At 50.5% G+C, this 18,743-nt stretch overlaps 2 protein-coding genes across 2 annotated transcripts; one reads left to right on the forward strand and one right to left on the reverse strand.

Annotated features, from left to right (window-relative positions):
* Nucleotides 1–954: 954 nt before the first annotated feature.
* On the reverse strand, nucleotides 955–7,114 carry CCDC85B (coiled-coil domain containing 85B). The gene has a single exon (XM_080984975.1). It carries the CDS (start codon nucleotides 3,639–3,641, stop codon nucleotides 2,970–2,972), a length of 672 nt encoding a protein of 223 aa, XP_080841101.1. The 5' UTR covers nucleotides 3,642–7,114; the 3' UTR covers nucleotides 955–2,969.
* Nucleotides 7,115–9,307: 2,193 nt separating this feature from the next.
* FIBP (FGF1 intracellular binding protein) lies at nucleotides 9,308–17,508 on the forward strand. Its single transcript, XM_080985491.1, has 11 exons — nucleotides 9,308–9,464; nucleotides 10,703–10,870; nucleotides 11,811–12,009; nucleotides 12,950–13,076; nucleotides 13,383–13,483; nucleotides 13,862–13,995; nucleotides 14,707–14,815; nucleotides 15,158–15,221; nucleotides 15,485–15,571; nucleotides 15,972–16,069; nucleotides 17,153–17,508. The coding sequence occupies exons 2-11, from the start codon at nucleotides 10,786–10,788 to the stop codon at nucleotides 17,220–17,222; spliced, it is 1,074 nt and encodes a 357-aa protein (XP_080841617.1). The 5' UTR covers nucleotides 9,308–9,464; nucleotides 10,703–10,785; the 3' UTR covers nucleotides 17,223–17,508.
* The last annotated feature ends 1,235 nt before the right edge of the window (nucleotides 17,509–18,743 follow it).

The following is an 18,743-nucleotide window of genomic DNA, read 5'->3' on the forward strand; positions in this document are numbered from 1 at the left end:
GATGAGAACAGAAATCGTGCTCCGGCAGCGCAGCGGCAGGAGGCCCCATTAGCTAAAGTGGTGTTTCAGGTTAAGAACAGTTTCAGGTTAAGAACGGACCTCCGGAATGAATTAAGTACTTAACCCGAGGTACCACTGTAACAGGGAAATGTGGAAATGCGGGATAACTCTTGAGTTGATGAAGTGCTGTCTGACCTCTCCACAAAAATCAGGATGAATGTTCAATAAACTGGCTGACTAGAATTGACTTTTACGGGGTGGGGTGTGTGTGGCATTTTGGTAACAAGGCATTCCTTGAGCTTCAAATCCATACAAAACACAAGGCATTATTCTCCCCACACCACCCCAGCTGCAAAGCTGATAGATGGGAGTTGTAGTTCAAAACATCTGCAGTGTACCAGGTCAAGGAAGGCTAGGCAAAATAGGAATAAATTGACCCTACACATGTGCAAAGTACTCTTAATAGTTTAGGGATAGTTTTCACACAAGCTTCCAACACAAAGCCATCCACGCCTACTCAGAAGTCACACAGAGTTCAATGCGGCTAGAATTCCTACAAAAATGTGTGCAGGAGCGCAACCTAAATATGCTCTGTTTAGTTGTTAATTATGTTTTACAGAATGTGGAAAACCCCTGGAATTATATTTATATTCATATATATATATATATATATATATGCACTTGCTGTTTATTTAAGATGTTGTAAACTGCTTAAGAGTTTTGTTTAAATATAAGCAGTACTGTATATAAATTAATTAATTAAGTTTCCCTCTATGGAACTACTAATAACTCGAGGGGTTTAGACCTCCAGACAGCAACACACACTTGCACAAATTAACTCTCTCTCTCTCACCCACACACACCCAATTTGCTCCACACCAAGTAGCTGGCTGATAAAAGAGCTTAAAAAGAGTACCAGAAATCAGGACATACACGAAGCAGAATGAGGCCCTCTCCAAAAGTGACAATTTAATACATTTATTAACACCCTGAAAGAAAGAGGAGATTGCTCAAGTCCTGGGTTTCTTTTCAGGGTGGGAGGGGTGTGTGTGTGTATCCTTTCCATTCTGAGGGTGACAAACATAAACATCATACAATGGATATCCTCCGCGCCATTTGCTACACCCTGGAAAGGAGATGGAGCAAGGAGACCTGGTTGGGGCATGGATGCCTTTTCCCCAGCTTCTGTGTCCTGTAGTCCCAGGATGTTGACAAAGAGAAACACTATTAACAGAGGCAGACGTTTCTTCCAGGTCTCTCGCGTTACACAGAGTTCTGTGCATGGTGGAAGCTTGCTGCTTTCACCACCGTTTCTCCAACAAAGAGCAGCATCGCAACAATTTCTCAAGCTCTCTCCACGGGGGACCATCGCAGCAGCCCCTCACGGAAAGGTTAAAATATCCTCCACCCTTCCAGCATATATCCTGCCACAAAGGGCCTAGTGTTTCAAGTGGAGGAGAGTTCCAAGGACCACCACGTTTAACCATTGAGACCATGTTCTCAGTCAAAACTGAATCATGGAAGCTATTGCTATTCAGAAGTTCACTTTCAAGTTGCGGGGAGTCGTTGGCTCAGGGACCCAGCAGCCAACTCCCCCCTCCCCCCACGATCCCTGTTTATTCCCTAAGGAGCAGGAGAAGGGCGCATTTTCAAAAACAGGATAATGGTTCCTTTTGAGGTCCTACCCTCCAAGGAGAGAGAGTTGCAGCCTCTTGGATCCTGCTCCAATACGAGGTTCCCAAATAGTTTTTGAGGGGCCGTTGTTTTCAAGGGATGGTGGTGTTCCCTCCAGGCAGTTCCAGTCAACTGAGCCTCTGGGTTCCTTTCCAATTTCAATAAATGAGAGGAGCGGGGACAGAAGCATGCAAAGTGGGCGGGGGGGGGTCCTGAAAAATCCTGCAGTGTGGCTTGACTCTCTCATCCCCTCTTGCACAAGAAACCTGCCTTCTTAGGCACTCCAGCCAAATTCAGACGCCACAAAAGCACCACCTCCAAACACCCCCCTCCCTCCGAAGCAGCCAGGATCAAATTATCATCACTGCTGCTCTCCCCTATCCCCCTCCAACCCTGTGTACACACAGAATCGTGAGAGTTGCAAGGGACCCCCGCCAGGGTCATCTAGTCCAACCCCCTGCAATGCAGGAAATCCAATTTGAAACCCGCTTAGCTTTGCAAAGGTCCTAGTAGTTTTATTGCTGCACAAGGAGGAGACGCACACAATGGAGGATTTTTCCAGGGCACAGAGAAAGAGGCTCATCACCCACACCTCTCCTTTCAAGAGGGGAAGCCCACTGCCAGAATCAGCGCACCATTTCTAAATACTGCCAAGTGCAGCCATGGAATTGCAGACGCCCCTCCAAAAGCGTGCTACCTCCCCCCCCACACCAAAATGGTTCATGACATATAAAGGTCTCACTCCGGTAACGCGGGAATGTGGCAGCAGAGAGACCCTTGCTGTACCCGACCTTGCTAGATTGGAACAATGGCCCCATTTCCATTGGGACGATTTAGAAGTCCCTGTTTCTCCAGGGGAGTGTTAGGATGTCAGCCACGGGGGTCGCAAGATGGGGGTGGGAGGAGCCCTCCAACGATATTTTATGGCTTTATTTAAAAAAACGAAACACCTCCTTGTAATCAATCCAAAAGCTCTGTACACTGGCCAGAGTTATGGCTTTATATATTTTTTGAAAAAACACGAGCTCTGTGTGATGTCGAAGCTTGCTGCGTTCACCGATGCAGCATGGACCACACAGGAACCACTTTTTAAGAAAACGGAAAAAAACCGGTGGCAATAAATTAAATGCATCCACCGTTGCCCTGCTTTGGGATGTGGGGGGACGGGCGGGTTCTCGTCTCCCCGAGGCGTGAAATCTTCAGCGACAGGGGCTGGGGATGGGAAGAGAAGGCGAGGAAGGCCGGGCGCCCTGTCCTGGCTGACCCGAGTCGACGGGCCGGGCGGCGCGAGGGGTTCAGTCGTCGGGGGTGCAGGCGGGGTGCAGCTGGTCGGGGCTGCCGACGCTGCCGGTGCTGGAACTGCCGTCGCCCAAGTCGCGGGGCCCGCAGGGCAGGTTGAGCTCGGAGGAGCCTCCGCCGGGGCTGGGGCTGGCGTCGGGCCGGGCGGAGGCGCACTCCTCCTCCAGGGCCAGGCAGAGCTCCTTGAGCTCCAGGTTGTCCTTGGCCAGGCGCTCCTGGAGGCCCTCGAGGCCGGCCAGCTTGCGCAGGCAGGCGGCCACCTCGTCGCGCAGCACCTGCGCCGCGTGGTGCCCGAAGAGCTGCCAGTGGCGCGCCAGGCGCTTGGCCTTCAGGCGGTCCTCGTCGAGGAAGCAGCACAGGTCGCGCAGCTCGCGGTTCTCGGTCTGCAGGCGCCCGTTGACGGCCTTCAGCTCGCGGATCTCGCGGAGGTGCTCCTGCAGCTGCCGGTTGACGCCCTGGATGAGCCGGCCGCGCTGCACCAGCGCCGCCAGCTTCTCGGCCTCCTCGTGGCGCAAGCGGCGCACCAGCTCCTCCTTGCTGCACACGCCCAGCTCGGCGTCGCTCAGCTCGGCCAAGGCAGGGCAGCAGACCCCCGGCGTCGTCGGAGGCGTCTCCGGGCTCTGGGGGGGTCCGGCCGGCGGCGCGGCCTCGCGGGCGGCGGGGAACATCGCCGGGGCGCACAGAGGACTGGCTCCTCCGCGGCGCGCTCACCTCCAGCCAAGGCGCAGCAGCAGCGACATCTTGCACGATTCCCCTCCTCGCCCTGCTCAGCAGCACCAGCAGCAGGACATCCTGCCCGGCGGCGGAGATTCCCCTCTCTCCTTCCTCCTCCTGCTGCTGCTGCTTCCCCGGGATAACGGGACGCACGGACGGGAGGCCCGCCAAATGAGCGACGCCAAAAGCCGACGCGCTGCCTCGGCGTTGCAAATGCACGGGTTAAACGGTAGGGGAGCAGGTGCATGGCTGCGAGAGGGGCGCCTGCGCCGAATGGGGGCGGAGTGGGGTGGGGGTAGAGGAGAGAGAAAAGAAAGGGGGGCGGGCGGACATAGGGGAGCGTTAGCGGGTGTGTGAATGCGCGGACTCCCCTTCTGGAAGGGGCGAGAGGGGCGCTGGCGGGATGCAAAGGCTGGCAGAGAGAAGGAAGCAGCAGCAGGAATGCATTTGCAGCAGCTTCGGAATCCCGTCCAAGCGCCCGGCAGGGCGCCTCCCTCCCGCCGGCAGAAGGATTAAGAGGCCGCGCAAATGGCTTTAATCCGGATTAATGAAGGCCGCCGCCGCCATCACTCAGAGGCCCTGGCTTCTCTTGTACAAAATCATGAAGCCAGTCGTCATAAGGCCGCGAGGCTCGCCAAAGCGCAGCACAAGCAAAAACCTTTCCAAAATGCAAAGGAGACCGGGGGGGGGGGGAGAGAAAACCGCACCCGCTTTAATTATGGTGGATTAACTGGCAGGACTCCAGCAGCATCGCATTCTCCCCTGTTCGTGTCTACTGGGGTGTAAGCCCCGTTGACTTCAGCTGCATTTGCGCCTAGGCAGGTCCCGCTGAATTGACCCTATGCAGCTAGCTAGGATTTACTTCTGAGTGGACAGTATTAGGGTTACAGGGGCTCAGATTGAAATAATTGGTCTAAGATATTCATTATCTTCGTTGACTGTCCATGAGTTCCAAAGAGGAAGAAAAAAAGGTTCTCTGTCCACTTTCTCCACGCCATTTTGCATAATTTAATAAGATACCTCTTGCTCGTCTTTTCTCTAAACGAAAAAGTTCCAAACGCTGCAACCTTTCTTCATTACGTAGTCGCTATACCCCCCCTTGATAATTTTGGTTGCCCTTTTCCAAAGCTTCCCCAACGTTATCCTTTTTCAGGTGAGGCGAACAGACCTGGGCACTACAATATTCCGAAGGCAGTCGCACCATTATGATGCCTGCAGTTTGATTTGTAATTCCTTTCCTAACGATCCCTAGAGTGGAGTTTGCTTTTCTCACAGCTGCTGCCCAGTGGGTCAACATCCTCATCAAGCTATCCATTAGGACCCCCAATGTCTCCTTCCTGGTCAGTCACTGCCAATTCAGACCCCATGTGAAGTTCAGGTTTTTGTGTGTGTGCCAACATGCACCAGTTTGCACTTGTATACATTGAACTGCATTTGCCATTTTGCCACCCCTTCACTCAGCTAGGAGAGAGGTCTTTCTGGAGACTTCCACAGTCTCTTTGTTTCAATAACCCTGTACATTTTAGTATCACTAGCAAAGTTGGCCACCTCATGGCTCACCCATCTTGATCGTTTGTGCACAAGTTCCCAAAGCCAAATCTTTGGGGGAATTCCACTTTCTAGTCCTCTCCATTTAGAAAACTGTCCGCCTATTCCTGCTTGCTGCTTCCTCCAATTAACAGGTTCCTGATCCACAAGGGGCTTCCTGGAGAAGCTTCACCTGTTGAACTGTTACATTGACACACTGCTATGAATGGGACAGGAGTCCTGCCAGAAATTGTAGGCGGGAGGGAACAGATCCAAGATTCTGGAATGCCTGTGTGACGTGGGGGTGGGAAAAGCCTTTGTTTTCAGCTGGGTTTTTTGGCACTGGGACTGGTGCCATCAGATGTGGGGCGCGTCTGCAATGGGTCACATGCTGCACACCGCCCCCCTTTTGGAAGAGAAAGGAGAAACCCACAAACTCCATGGAGAGCAAAGTCAGACACTGCTTCTAGGGTGCTGCCAGGGGCAGTCAGTGCAGGATATATTGTTTATGGCACTTGCTGGCTTCATTGAAAAGCTCTCCAAGGAACTTGCAGAATTCTAGAATTACTGGGGAGATGGGGCAAAGCTCAGCGGTGGTAGTAGCAGCACCTTTGCATGCAGAAGGTACCAGGAATCTCCAGGTAGGGTCGGACAGTGGCGTAGCGTGGGGCGGGTGCACAGGGGCAGTTGCCCTGGGCACAAATTTGTTCAGGGAGCACAATTTCAACACCCAGTGCTGCCTCAATACAGCTGCACGCTTCCATTGCTGGGCTCCGTTGAAAACAGCTTCTTCAAGTGAACCAGAAAGTGACCTCTCCAAACAATGGAACTACTCTCCTTTTTTTACTTCTGTGGCTGCGACCTCCTGCATGATGCGGAAACCATTAGGCAGTTGAATGTGCATGCATACTCCGTCTGTTTCCCTCCCTCCTACCCAGCCTTCCACATGGCCACAGGCACTGGCAACCATGCTATGTCACTGCCTCTTTAGGAGAAGGAGGCACCATCCCAGCCCCAAAGGCCTGGCCCCTGCACAGCTTGCCTCTGAAGGACATCTGTCATGGAGGCGCCTCGTTGCACCCTCTCAGAATCCAGTGGCATCGGAGAGCTCTGTTCACCCTCTGCACCCCACCCCTGGCATCAGCCTATTGATGCCCAAATGATTAAGGTTTTAAATGACAATTTTAGGTTATATTTTAATGATCAAAATTTAATATATTTATATTTAACTGCCGCTATATCTGAATTGATTCTGTTATACCCAATTGCAATCCAATGTATTCCTGTTGTGTTTTATGATTTTTCTGATATTGTAAGTGAGCTGGGAACTGGTCTGTGACCGTAATAATAAAATTCAACAGATGGCAAAGCAGCTCTAAACTCTGCCATTTCACAACACCCAAAAGCAACTTCCTGAAGCAGCCTCCTCACTCTACCTAATGACAGGATCAGGTTCCTGTGCATTTCTAGGGACTGGCCTGTTGATCTATGCAGAATTCAGATGAGCTTTGCTGGCTGATGGTGGCATGTAGACTAGATCACATCGAAAGAGAAGCATGTGAATGAACTCCGATATGAACCCCCAACGGTCATCTGGTCCATCCCCCTTCAATGGAGGAATCTCAACTAGATCATATATGACAGGTGGATGTCCAACCTCTGCTTAAAAACCTCCAAGGAAGGCGAGTCCAGCACCAGAGTGAAGTATTTAATTAGCCATTTCTGGCAGTCCTACTCTCAGAGTGCACCTTTCATATTTCTGTATCTTGACTTATTATTCAATATTGAAGCTTACAGAAGATTCAGAAGTTTTCAAAGCCTAACGGCATGCTTAGCAGCAGGTATTACACAGTGTCAGAAGACATTAGAGAGAATCTAACATCTCAAGCTTAATGGTTCATGGCACCTAATTATTTTAGGTGCTTGGGGGGCGGGAACAGGAGGAGGGCGTTGGCTGCATTTGGGTTTCTCTCTCCAGTCCTAATGCTTCGGAGGCTAACTGATTTGTTGCATCATTTGCAAAGGCCCCAGCAGAGGCATACCTGGGCTCCCTTGTGGCCTTGCCAAGGAGCTGCATTGGTGGCCCCTATGCCTTGCATCCTCCATAAGGAGATATATCTGTGCCACTGAAGCTGGGAGAGACCATGGGCCAGAAACTCCAAAAGTGTGCTTTTCAGCATCTTTCGCACTGCACCAGTGACTTCCTTCGCAGCCACTGGGGTCTGCTGTGCTCTGCCTCTCCTCCTCCTCCTCCTCCTCCTCCTCCTCCTCCTCCTCCTCGATGGTCCATCTGCCTGCTTGCCCTCTGCTCACTGCTTTGTCTTCTGCCTCCTTCCTCCATTGCTTTCTTTTTCTTCCTGCCACTCACGACCACTCTCTCCATCTTTCTTCCCTCTGAGCTCCGCTGGGTGCTCTGTTCACACTTCTAATAGTGCCATATACCAGCCGCCGGATTCCTTTGCTGAGGCACCCAGAGGAGTCCGTGTGCCTTGCCTGGCCCACCCAGAGCAGCGGCCTGGGGAGTGCACAGATGGCCACGTGGGCTCCTAGCCCAGACCCTCCTATTTTCCAGGAACAGTCTCGGATTTACAGAAGCCGACCCAGTTTCTGATTTGATCCTGGAATGTCCTGCTTTTCCTTAGGACGTCCCTATTTTCTTTGGAGAAATGTTGGAGGGTATGGAGTTATGCAACCCCCCAAGCCCAGGAGATAAGTAACTATACAAGAACACATCTGAAGGCAGCCCTGTGTAGGAAAGTTTTTAAATGTGCAATGTTTTATTTTGTTTTCATATATGTTGGAAGCCACCCAGAATGGCTGGGGCAGCTCAGTCAGATGGGTGGGATTAATAATAATAATAATATATTTCATCAGGGAAATGTTGGAGGTTATACTAACCAGGGGTCAGCAACCCTTTTCAGCCATGGGCCAATTCACCCTCCCTCAGACCATGTGGTGGGCCGGATTATATTTTGAAAAAAAATATGAACGAATTCCTATGCCCCACAAATAACCCAGAGATGCATTTTAAATAAAAGGACACATTCTACCCATGTAAAAACACACTGATTCCCGGACCGTACGCGGGCCGGATTGAGAAGACAAATGGGCTGCATACGGCCTTAGGTTGCCTACCCCTGTACAGTGGTATCTCGGGTTAAGTACTTAATTCGTTCCGGAGGTCTGTTCTTAACCTGAAACTATTCTTAACCTGAAGCACCACTTTAGCTGATGGGGCCTCCTGCTGCTGCCACACCACCGGAGCACGATTTCTGTTCCCATCCTGAAGCAAAGTTCTTAACCCAAGGTACTATTTCTGGGTTAGTGGAGTCTGTTACCTGAAGTGTATGTAACCCGAGGTACCACTGTACTAACCGCTCCAAGCCAGATTGGAGAGGCATGGTTTTTGCGCGCCCCTCCCCCCCCCCCCGGCCTGCACCCTTGGTGGAGGGCAACTTAGACAGCCCCTAGGTATGCCGCTGGGTGCCAGAGAATTAGAGACATTTGTAGAGGATAAGGCTATCAACGGTTACTGAGCATGATGGCCATGTTCTCCTTCCAGTGTCGGAGGCAGTGAAGTGCCTCTGAATCCAGTCGCAGGGAATCGCAAGTAGGGAGCGTTGCTGTAGCACTCAGGTCCCGCCTGTGGGCATCCTAAAAGAGGCATCTGTGAGAAAGCGATGCTGGACTAGACGGGCCCCAGCAGCCAGGGTCTTAGAATCATGGAATTGGAGAGTTGGAATAAAGGGACCCCAAGGGCCATCCAGTCTAACCCCACCTCCGCAATGCTTGCGTTCTTCCCTCCGCGTTCGCAAATAAAACACGCAAATAAGACACAGTGCTGCGCACTGAAAAAAAATGTGTTACAAGCGAATAAATGATGCTTCCAGCCCCGGAGAAGGTATAAAAGCAAAGCACCAATGCAGGCGCAACGAGGCTCCTGGTCCTCAGCCCATCGCTGCATCCCAGCGCGCTTTAACGCTTTGATGCCAGTTCCCAATACCGCGCCAGTCACAAAGATGGAGTGAGTGCCCGTCCCGTTTGGCAGCGAGGGCGCGTGCGCAGAGAGAGACTCCGGCATATACGTGACCCGGAAGAGGATCGCTCCGGCGGGGTCATGTGCAAAGGCTCTATCCAACTCAGGGGCAGCTGAAAGGGGGCCGGTACCAGTTGCTGGAAGGGGGCGAATGGCCGGCGCGAGGAGAGGGGCTCGGCGCCCGGGTTCTCTTGGAGGGCGAGAGCCGACCCAGGTTTGCCGAGTGGCCGGAGGAGTCGGAGCTGCTGGGTTTACTACGCAAAAGGGAGGGGAGGGGAAATGGGGTGGGTGGGGGCTATGGGGTTTGCTCTCTCCGCCACCCCATAGGATTTAGTGCTGCGGGCTGGGTGACTCTGAACACGTGCAGAGTGCCAAGAGAAGCGGGAAATGTGAAGGTTCTGAGTGTTTTCCCGTTTTCCCCACATAAATTCTGGTGCCACAGGCTGGGTGCCTCTGAGCACGGGCAAAGTGCCAAGGGAAGGGGGGAATGCGAAGGTGCTGGACTTTGCCATTCCTCCCCCAAAATGTCTGGTGCTCCTGATTGGGTGCCTGCGAGCATGTACAGAGTGCCACCTTTCTTGGGCAAAGCCATTTGGATCTTTTCCCAAGGGCAGTGTGCTCCTGGGGATGGGCAGGTTGTCTTTCTTTTCAGACGGGGTGGGTGGGCATGAAGGCTGAGTCCGTGTTCCTCACTCTACCCCTGCTGCAAAGTGCTGTCCTTTCTTCCTTTTTTATTATTAAATTTTTTTATCCTACAGAATATAAAGTACAATAAACATTGAATACTCTTTCTCTCTCTCTCTGAGTGTATTTACATCTCTTCCTGTTGTGTGTTGTTACCACTCTTTCTGTACCACTCTTTGATTTAAAATGCACAGGGCAAATTACAATTCATTAAATTGTCAGGGTGGGGGGAAACAATAAACCAGCAGTAACCAAGGAAGGGATGGCCATGACGGTAGGATTCTGGGTCTGGGAGGCACCCTTGGGTGAAGATGGAGTGCTGTCAAATATGTTGGGTGTAAGCCATGACCCTTAGATGAGCATTACTCATGAACTGGGAGCACTGCTGCCAGAGGCAGTATGGTCGCATCCATTCTTTAACAGTCATGGCTCCCCCCAAAAGAATCCTGGGAACTGTAGTTTATTAGAGGTGTTGGGAACTGCAGCTCTCCGAGGGGGTCTCCTAGCAACTCTCAGCATCCTTAACAAACCACAGTTCCCAGGATTCTTTGGGGGAAGCCATGACTCTAAGATGTGGACGTGATCTATGCCCCTGAGCATGAGACCAGTTGTGGGGATTGTGGAAAAGGCTATTTATTGGTGTTCTTGTGTCCTGGGCTTCCCAGAGGCATCTGTTTGGCCACTATGAGAACAGGGGGTTGGGACTATGTGGCCCTTTGGCCTGATCCAGTAGCCAAGCTTTCCTGATGTTCATTATTGTCCCGACAGCTGCCTGCCTGATCTCCTGAGACCCGGTTTGGGAACTAGTGCCAGATCCCAAAGTTCTCCAAGAGAACTTGATTACCTGGGCCATGACGAGCAACCTGGACATCTTTGTGGGCAACACCACCCTGATTGATGAGGAGGTCTACCAACTCTGGCTGGATGGCTACACAGGTAAGGCTGGATCCCTGTTTTTTGTTCGCTCATTCATTCACAGGTAGGGTGTAATGGTTTAAGTCACAGAGGTGGATAACCTTTTCCAGTCTGAGGGCCACATTCCCTTCTAGGCAGACTTCTTGGAGCCGCACGCCAGTGGTAGTCACAATACCTCCAGGGCCGCCTCTCTCCATATGAACTTACCTTGACCCTGAGATCATCTTCTGAGGCCTTTCTTCATGTGCCTTCTCCATGAGAGGTCTGGAGGGTGGCAACATGAGAACCGGCCTTTTCTGTGACGGCCCCTCGCTTGTGAAATGCTCTCCCCAGGGAGGTTCTCCTGGTGCCTTCATTATGCGCCTTTAGGTACCAGGCAAAAAATGATCCTCTTTACCCAGGCCTTTGGCTGATTAACACCCAGTGCCTTTTAAAAATGTGTTGGGAGGGGGGTTATTGGGTTTGGCTGGCTGACATTTTTTAACCTGGCGCCTAACGATGTCTTCTTCTTTGGCGATCACTCGTAGCCGAGTAAAATTGTCTTCCATAATATAATGAAGGCAGCAGCTGAACCTCTCTGGGGAGAGCATTCCACAAACGGGGAGCCACTGCAGAAAAGGCCCGTTCAACGGAACAAAACAAAACAAAACAGAAACCCTGGAGAGCCAGTGCAGACAATATGGAGCTAGATAGACTCATTGCTGTGCCCTGACATAAGGCAGCTTCCTATTGTCCTGAAGGAAAGTGGGAGCAGAGAGTCATGAATGGGGTTATAAGCTGTATTTTGGGAATGGCGGCTCTCCAAGTGATTTGGGGCTACAGCTCCCTGACCCCTGGTCCTGCTGCTGTAAGTTGCAACCCCACTGCACCCAGAGGGGCTTGAGAGGCTTCCCCACCCCCTTCTGTGGATTTCACCCATCACATGTTTCCGGATACGGACACTTGCCTCCTGCCCCCGCAGTGAACGACGCGGTGACGCGCCGCATCCGCAGCGGGATCCTGGAGCAGACGGGGGCCACGGTTGACGTGCTCCAGAGCGACACCATGGACCACTACCGCACTTTCTACATGCTGGAGCGCCTCCTGCACTCGCCTCCCAAGCTGCTGAACCAGCTGCTCTTCCAGATCCCCCCTTGTCGCCAGACCATGCTGATCGAGAGGTGGGGCAGGGCAGCTGGCGAAGAAGCCAAGGGTGGCGTGGGCGAGGGGGCAGGGATGTTAAGGGGGAGCCAGAGGGGGGATTGGGGCAGGATTCTTGGTGGAGGATCCCTTGGGGGAAAGGCAAAGGTTGGAGGGTGAGGCAGGCATATTCATACATCAGCATGGGTTGATTGATCGATTGAATTTCTATGCCACTTTTTTCTTCTTTTCTATTTTTCAATAAAGAATACAGTCAAACCTCGGTTGCTGAACATAATCCGTTCTGGAAGCCCGTCCGGCTTCCAAAATGTTTGACAACCGAGGCTCAGCTTCTGATGGGTTGCAGGAGCTTCCTGCACTCAAGCAGAAGCCGTGTCAGATGTTTGGCTTTCAAAATACATTCAAAAACCAGAACACTTACTTCCGGGTTTGTGGCATTCAGGAGCCGAAACATTCCAAAACGGAGGCGTTTGGGAGCCGAGGTTTGACTGTGTGTGTGTGTGTGTGTGAATTTCTGTGCCACTTCAAATGAATCCCGCAGTGGCTTACAAACAATAAATAACAATAACATGATACAACATCACCTGTGCAGCACAAACCATATAAAATAATTAACAAACCACCAATAAAACAATTACAATCTATGAAACACTATTGACACAGCAGTTACTAATAATAAGCTGAGTCACAAGTACAGCAAAAGTCATAGGATTAACAGATCAATATGGTGTTTATCTATAAAGCAATATCAATGCTATTGACAAAACAGTAACTAAAAGTGAGCTAAGCATCTCAATTGCAGCAGAAGGTGTAGTAACAGATCCATACGGCATCTATAAAACAATATAGGGCAGCAGGGAATGATGGGAGTTGTAGTCTGGCTGTATCGGGAGGGCCACAGGTACTAAGCTTACCTTCTGTTGTCTTGTCCTGTTCCTTGCCTGCCCCTTCTGGCGGCAGGTATTACGCCTTCGACGAGGCCTTTGTACGGGAGGTGCTGGGCAAAAAGCTCTCCAAAGGCACCAAGAAAGACCTGGACGACATCAGCGTCAAAACTGGGGTGACCCTCAAGAGTTGTCGGCGGCAGGTAATCTCTCGTCCCTTTGTGGGTGGCAGGGGAACCCCATGGAACACCTCTGACTCTTTTCCCAGGATGCCTGGGCAGGGTGGAAATAAAAGGGCACTGCCTGGGTGTCAGAAGTGTAGGAATGTCGCACAGGGCACCTTTCCCCCAACCTCGCACCCTCCGGTTGTTCTGGACTACAACTCCAACCACCCGCTTTCTCAAAAGATTTATCAGAGGTTGCTAGTCCTGCGTTTCCCTTGGTGAGGCTGTTGAACCTATTTAAGCCTGTGGTGTCGATGAGGCCTGTCTGTTTCTGCTCTGTTTTAGTTTGACAATTTCAAGCGGGTCTTTAAAGCCGTGGAAGAGCTCCGTGGGTCTCTGGTGGAAAACATTCAGCAGCATTTCCTGCTCTCGGACCGGTTAGCCGGGTAAGGGGCAGTGGGAGGGCACTGTGCCCTGGGATTTTTGTTTGTTCGTTTCAGTATATTTAAATATATTATCTTCCAATCTCAGGGCAGGTAGCAAATCAGTTTATGTTCAGGCAACCTAAGAAATGTGTCTAAAATCAGCTGTACAAAACATCAGACATAGCAACCTTCTATGGGGCCAGCCCAGCTCCTTACAGCAGCAGAGGCTAATGCTAGGCACTCAAAGGAGCCCAACATGGTTGTGTGAGGCCCTTGACTTGTCTAGGATGTTCCACAAAAAAGGTTTATGGGGTGACAGGGAGGCAATGGCTGAGATTTAGTGGAGTGGCTTTCTTAGTAGCATTAAACCTCCCCTCCATCTGTCCGTCCGCCCCACAGGGACTATGCAGCCATCGTTTTCTTCGCCAACAGCCGATTTGAGACAGGCAAAAAGAAGCTGCAGTACCTGACGTTTGAAGACTTTGCGTACTGTGCTGAGCAGATGATTCAGAACTGGACTTTGGGGGCGGTGGGTGAGTTTTGGACCCACGTAGCAAGATTCCCCTCGTGTTTGTGAAGCGGAAACTGGGAAGTTACGCCACCTTTCCTTATATCTGTCTTGGAAAAGATTTGTGGTTTGTCTGGAGGGAGCTAAATTGTGGGTCCAGGCATGCCAAGTAGGATGGGGAATCCTTTTTGATCTTCATCTCCCTGCTCCCAGCCCCACCACACACACATGCTCGGCAAGTCTACTTTGCAAGGTCAGTGGGACCACCCACCTGTCAAAGTTGACTCGCGGGGGTCAGGAGGGAGATTGCTCCTAACTCCTCCTTCGTCATCTGACATGCAGGCAGCTCAATCCTGCTTCATCCAGCTGCACCGCTGTCTGGGGTCGTGGGTCTGAGTCCCACACTGGGCAAAAAGATTCCAGCATTTTAGGGGGTTGGACGAGATGATCCTTGGGGTCACTTCCAATGCTACAATTCTGTGACATCGCCTATGACATCAGGCTGCTGGGCATGGCTAGAGGGAAACAGTCTCACAGTCCAGCTGGAGAGGCCCAGCGGACTAAGTTCGGCCTTTGGGTCATCGATTCTCCACCGCCATGCTAAGCCAAACCGTGACTTAGCTCAGCAGCAGAAGGGCTGTAGAAAGAGCAAAATGTCTCCTCCCTGGGAGACCTGGGCATTTGTCCATTTGTGCCCAGCCTCTCTCTCCAAATGCCCTCTGTCTTGCCTTGGCAGATACAAACGTGGATGATATGGATGTCGACCTGGACAAGGAATTCTTGCAGGGCCTGAAGGAGCTAAAGATTCTGATTGCTGACAAAGACTTGTTAGATCTGCACAAGAGGTACCTCGGATGCAGCCTTAGCCAAGTGGGGTGGGGGCTGTTTGCCAAACAACCAGGACGTGGTTGGAGCAAAGGGGAATTTGGCACTTTGCCATTTGCCCTTTGAGGTTTCAGGGCTAGAGCTCGGGTTGTAGGGAACCTACGTCTCCTCCTAGATGTTAGACTACCACTCCCATCAGCCACAACCAGCATGGCCAATGGCCAGGGACAATGGGAGTGCAGTAGCTTCTGGAGGGCCCCAGGAACCCCCACCCTGCTTCTAGAGCCCTAATCATAAGCCACCGTAAAATAAGACACTTAAGGCCTTCTCTGACCTCTCCTCCTTATTCCCTCCTCATCCAGTTTGGTGTGCACAGCCTTGCGGGGAAAGATTTCTGTGTACAACGAGGTGGAAGCTAATTTCAAGGTATGGCATGGAGGGACCCTCACTGGGATACATTCTTTAGTTTCAGGACCCTCTTTCCAGCAGCTCCTCCCTCCCTCCAAGTGGCTGATACGAACTTTGCGCTTGATATTTGTTGGTGCACTTGGCCTGCTACTTCACTCCTGGCCATCAGAGGGGGCTGTTGTCCTTTGGAAAATCTCAATCCCGCAGACACAAACTGGGGTGGGGTGGGTTGGCAGCAGCAGAAGAAGGCTCTCTTGTGACCCTTCCGTTAACCCTTGCAGAACCTCTCCCGAGCCCTGATCAACATTGCCTCAAAGCTCACCCACAGCAAAGATGTCCGTGACTTTTTTGTGGATCTGGTGGAGAAGGTAAGCAGTCTCCCCTCCCCTCCCCATCTGAGCACCCCCTCCCGCCAGTGGATCGTGCCTGAATCACTGGGGATGGAGGCTGGGATGTCAAAATAAAAAATCACCAATGAATTAAATGATGATTAAATGTGTTTAGAGCCTAAGCATGCCTGCCACTTTTCAGAGTATAAGAAGGCAGGTCCCTGTCCCAAGGAGCTAACAATTAGAAAAAAATCATATAGGGATAAAAAAACAGAGGTGTGTGGACCAGGGACAGGGGGCATGGCTGGGGAGGGGATGTGGGGAGGGTCCTGAGGGTCATGCAGAGAGACTTGGAGGCCCTCATTTGTTCCTTAGGCCTGAGGTCCTGTGACATGTGCTGCCACACTCTTGCCTTGACGCTTGTCATCTCCCATTGCAGTTTGTTGAGCCTTTTCGGTCGGACAAATGGAGCCCAAACGACGTGCGTCTCTTTCTGACACAGTACACGGCTTGTGCTCACACGCTGGATGCCTTCAGGTTTGTAGGAATGCCAGCGCCCAACCAGCTCCCAACACCTGGATTCTCCTCTGTTCCCTCCCTCCCCACCTTTGCCAATGAATTGTTTACTTGCACTAGTAAAGCCTTATATAATTGTCCTTTTCTTTGCCTTTATACTTGCCCTTCTTCCTGCAAAACAGCCCCTCTCCGTATTATTATTTTTTTAAGGGGGAAAGATCCCACTCTCAGTCTTCCAGCAAAAACATTTTCTCCCTTTCTCACACAGGATCGCTTCCAAATAAGTTGTATTTAAAGCAGGTCCACTGACACGAATTAAGCTAGCCATGTCCATTAATTTCAACCGGTCTACTCTATAAGTAGGGCTAACTTTTGCAAAAGACCCACACCTTTTGAGTAAAACTGTGGGATCTGCTAACACAAGATAACCACCAGCTTGGACAGCTTTAAAAAGCTGTTCAGAAAGATGTTTAGGAGGTTGAGGTAATTTTAATCCATATTAGTATTTTAACTATTGTATGTTTTAAAAGTAGTGTTGTGATTTTTTCCCCTTGCATTTTACTGCTTCAACTTTTGTAAACCGCTTTGAGGGTGTTTAATTTTTTGTAGTATTTTTTTTTTACAACCAAACAATGTATAAATTTTATGAAATAAATAAATAATAAAAGCTCAGACAAGTTGCTGGAGGGCAAGGTGATGCGCTAACTGCAGGATCACTGTGCCAGTATCACTGAATACCAGTTACTGGGAGGCAAGTGTGGGAGAGGGCTGTTGTCCTCCTCTCATAAGACAAGCCCTGGTGGATCAGGCCCATTGCCCATCTAATCCAGCATCCTTGTTCTCATTCTGGACATTAGATGCCAATGGGACGCTTGAAAGCAGGACCTGTGTGCCACGGCGACTCTCCCCAGCAACCGGTAGAAACTTAACAGCCTCCAACAGTGGAGGGGAGAACATAGCCATTGTGGCTGGTAGCCACAGATTAGCAGCCTTCCATTCCATGAATTTGCCAAATCCCCTCTTAAAGCCATCCAAGATGGCGGCCATGAGGTCATGTTGTCCTGCCATCTGGTTAACCTCTTCCCCCCTCCCCTTCTCCTGCAGGCATCAAGCTCTCTGGGAAAGATACATGGGGACGCTGAAAGCTTGCCTTCTGAAGATGTACCACGACTGAGCTCTGCACTTAGTTCTTTATTTTTTTGGGGGGGGGGGAGGAAATCACCTTTAGGTGCAACAAGTTCCAGGCAAAAGAGAACCCGGAGCCCTTCAGGGGAGACGTTTGCTGTTCGCTTGCTGGCTGCGGCCGTCCTGCACAGACACACACAGTTGTGTGTCCACACACAGTTGTGTGTCCACACACGGCGCGACCACCAAGTGTCACTCTTTTCTCTCTACATCTTCAGCAATTAAGGGTTAAAACTGTTGTTGGCATTGAGAAATAAAGGAGGAGTCCTCACGGATGTTGCTTGATTTGTCTGATTCTGGATGGCCTGACTGTGAATAGGCCCCACGGCAAATCTATCTATTTTTCCTTCTCTTGTTTTCTTGTTTTCCCCATGTTGAGTTACGTTCTCCATGTTTCCACAACCATTTGCAATATTTTGTTGCAAACTGTTCGCTAGCATTATGATGTAACTTGCTCCTCATCTCCAATGTTTGTATGCAATTCTGCCAAACGCCCACATTTTTGCAAAGCGATTTTTTGGCTAATATAATACAGTTGCGGGGTTTTGGTTTTGGTTTTTATTTTCAGGAACCCATGCATGCTTTCCCTCAGTCTGTGCATTTTTTATACACATAACTTGCCTGGACATTGCAAAATTTGGACAGGTGCAGATTTCAAAGGCTGCCTTGTTTCGCTTCTCATATAGTTTTGGAAAGTGGAGGATTGGATAGGTTCACCTTTTAAATGTAAACTGAATCATAGTCCCTCTCCCCGACTCCCACATTTCCTACTTAAGAGCATTTGATCTGAGGTAGCTTGAATTTTCTGTTCAGCACATCAAACCGGTGTGCATCTTTAGTACATAGGAAGCTGCCCAGAGCCAGACGCTTGGTGCATGTAGCTCCGTGCTGTGAACCCATGGAGTAGGGGGCAGATGCATCCTTCTAGACCTTTCCTCCTGGCCTTTGGGACTCTCCCCAAGCCACCTTGTGTCCAGTGTGGCATGATGGTTATAGAGTGTTGGGCTAGGACCTGGGAGAGCCGGGTTCAAATCCTTTCTCAGCCATGAAGCTTGCTGGGTGACCTTGGGCCAGTCACTGCCTCTCAGACTAATCTACCTCACAAGGTGGTTGTGAAGATGAATTGGGGAGGAGAACGATATGCACCACCTTGAGGTCCTTGGAAGATAAAGGTGATATATAAATGCAATAAATAAAATATTAATGACTCGTGTATGCCTGCATGGGGGAATAGAGTGCTGTGTGTGAAACTGACTTACTGTACATAGGTAAATTTGCCTGTTTTTCCCCCTTTGTCCCTGGTGGGTTCTGACTACTCTTCCTCCCCGCCCCCATTTTTCAAATTAATTTTCCAAATTTATAACAAACCTATCAACAAATAAGAAAAGAAAACATCAAAAAACAAACAAGCAAACATAAATCCTAACTGTAATAATTCCACTTTTGTTAACATTGTTGGGTGACTTCCTCGAATCCCCCTGGCTGAATTTCCATATATATCATTGTAGCA

This window comes from Podarcis pityusensis (genome assembly GCF_964106645.2).
Source record: "Podarcis pityusensis genome assembly, chromosome: 16".
Classification (NCBI taxonomy): Eukaryota; Metazoa; Chordata; class Lepidosauria; order Squamata; family Lacertidae; genus Podarcis; species Podarcis pityusensis.

Excerpts from the sequence above, each read along its gene's own strand:
- CCDC85B (XM_080984975.1), bottom strand. The coding sequence starts at position 3,641 with ATGTTCCCCGCCGCCCGCGAGGCCGCGCCGCCGGCCGGACCCCCCCAG.
- FIBP (XM_080985491.1), top strand. The coding sequence starts at position 10,786 with ATGACGAGCAACCTGGACATCTTTGTGGGCAACACCACCCTGATTGAT. Across the intron at positions 10,871-11,810 it reads CTGGCTGGATGGCTACACAG|TGAACGACGCGGTGACGCGC; the intron begins GTAAGGCTGGAT and ends CTGCCCCCGCAG. Across the intron at positions 12,010-12,949 it reads CAGACCATGCTGATCGAGAG|GTATTACGCCTTCGACGAGG; the intron begins GTGGGGCAGGGC and ends TTCTGGCGGCAG.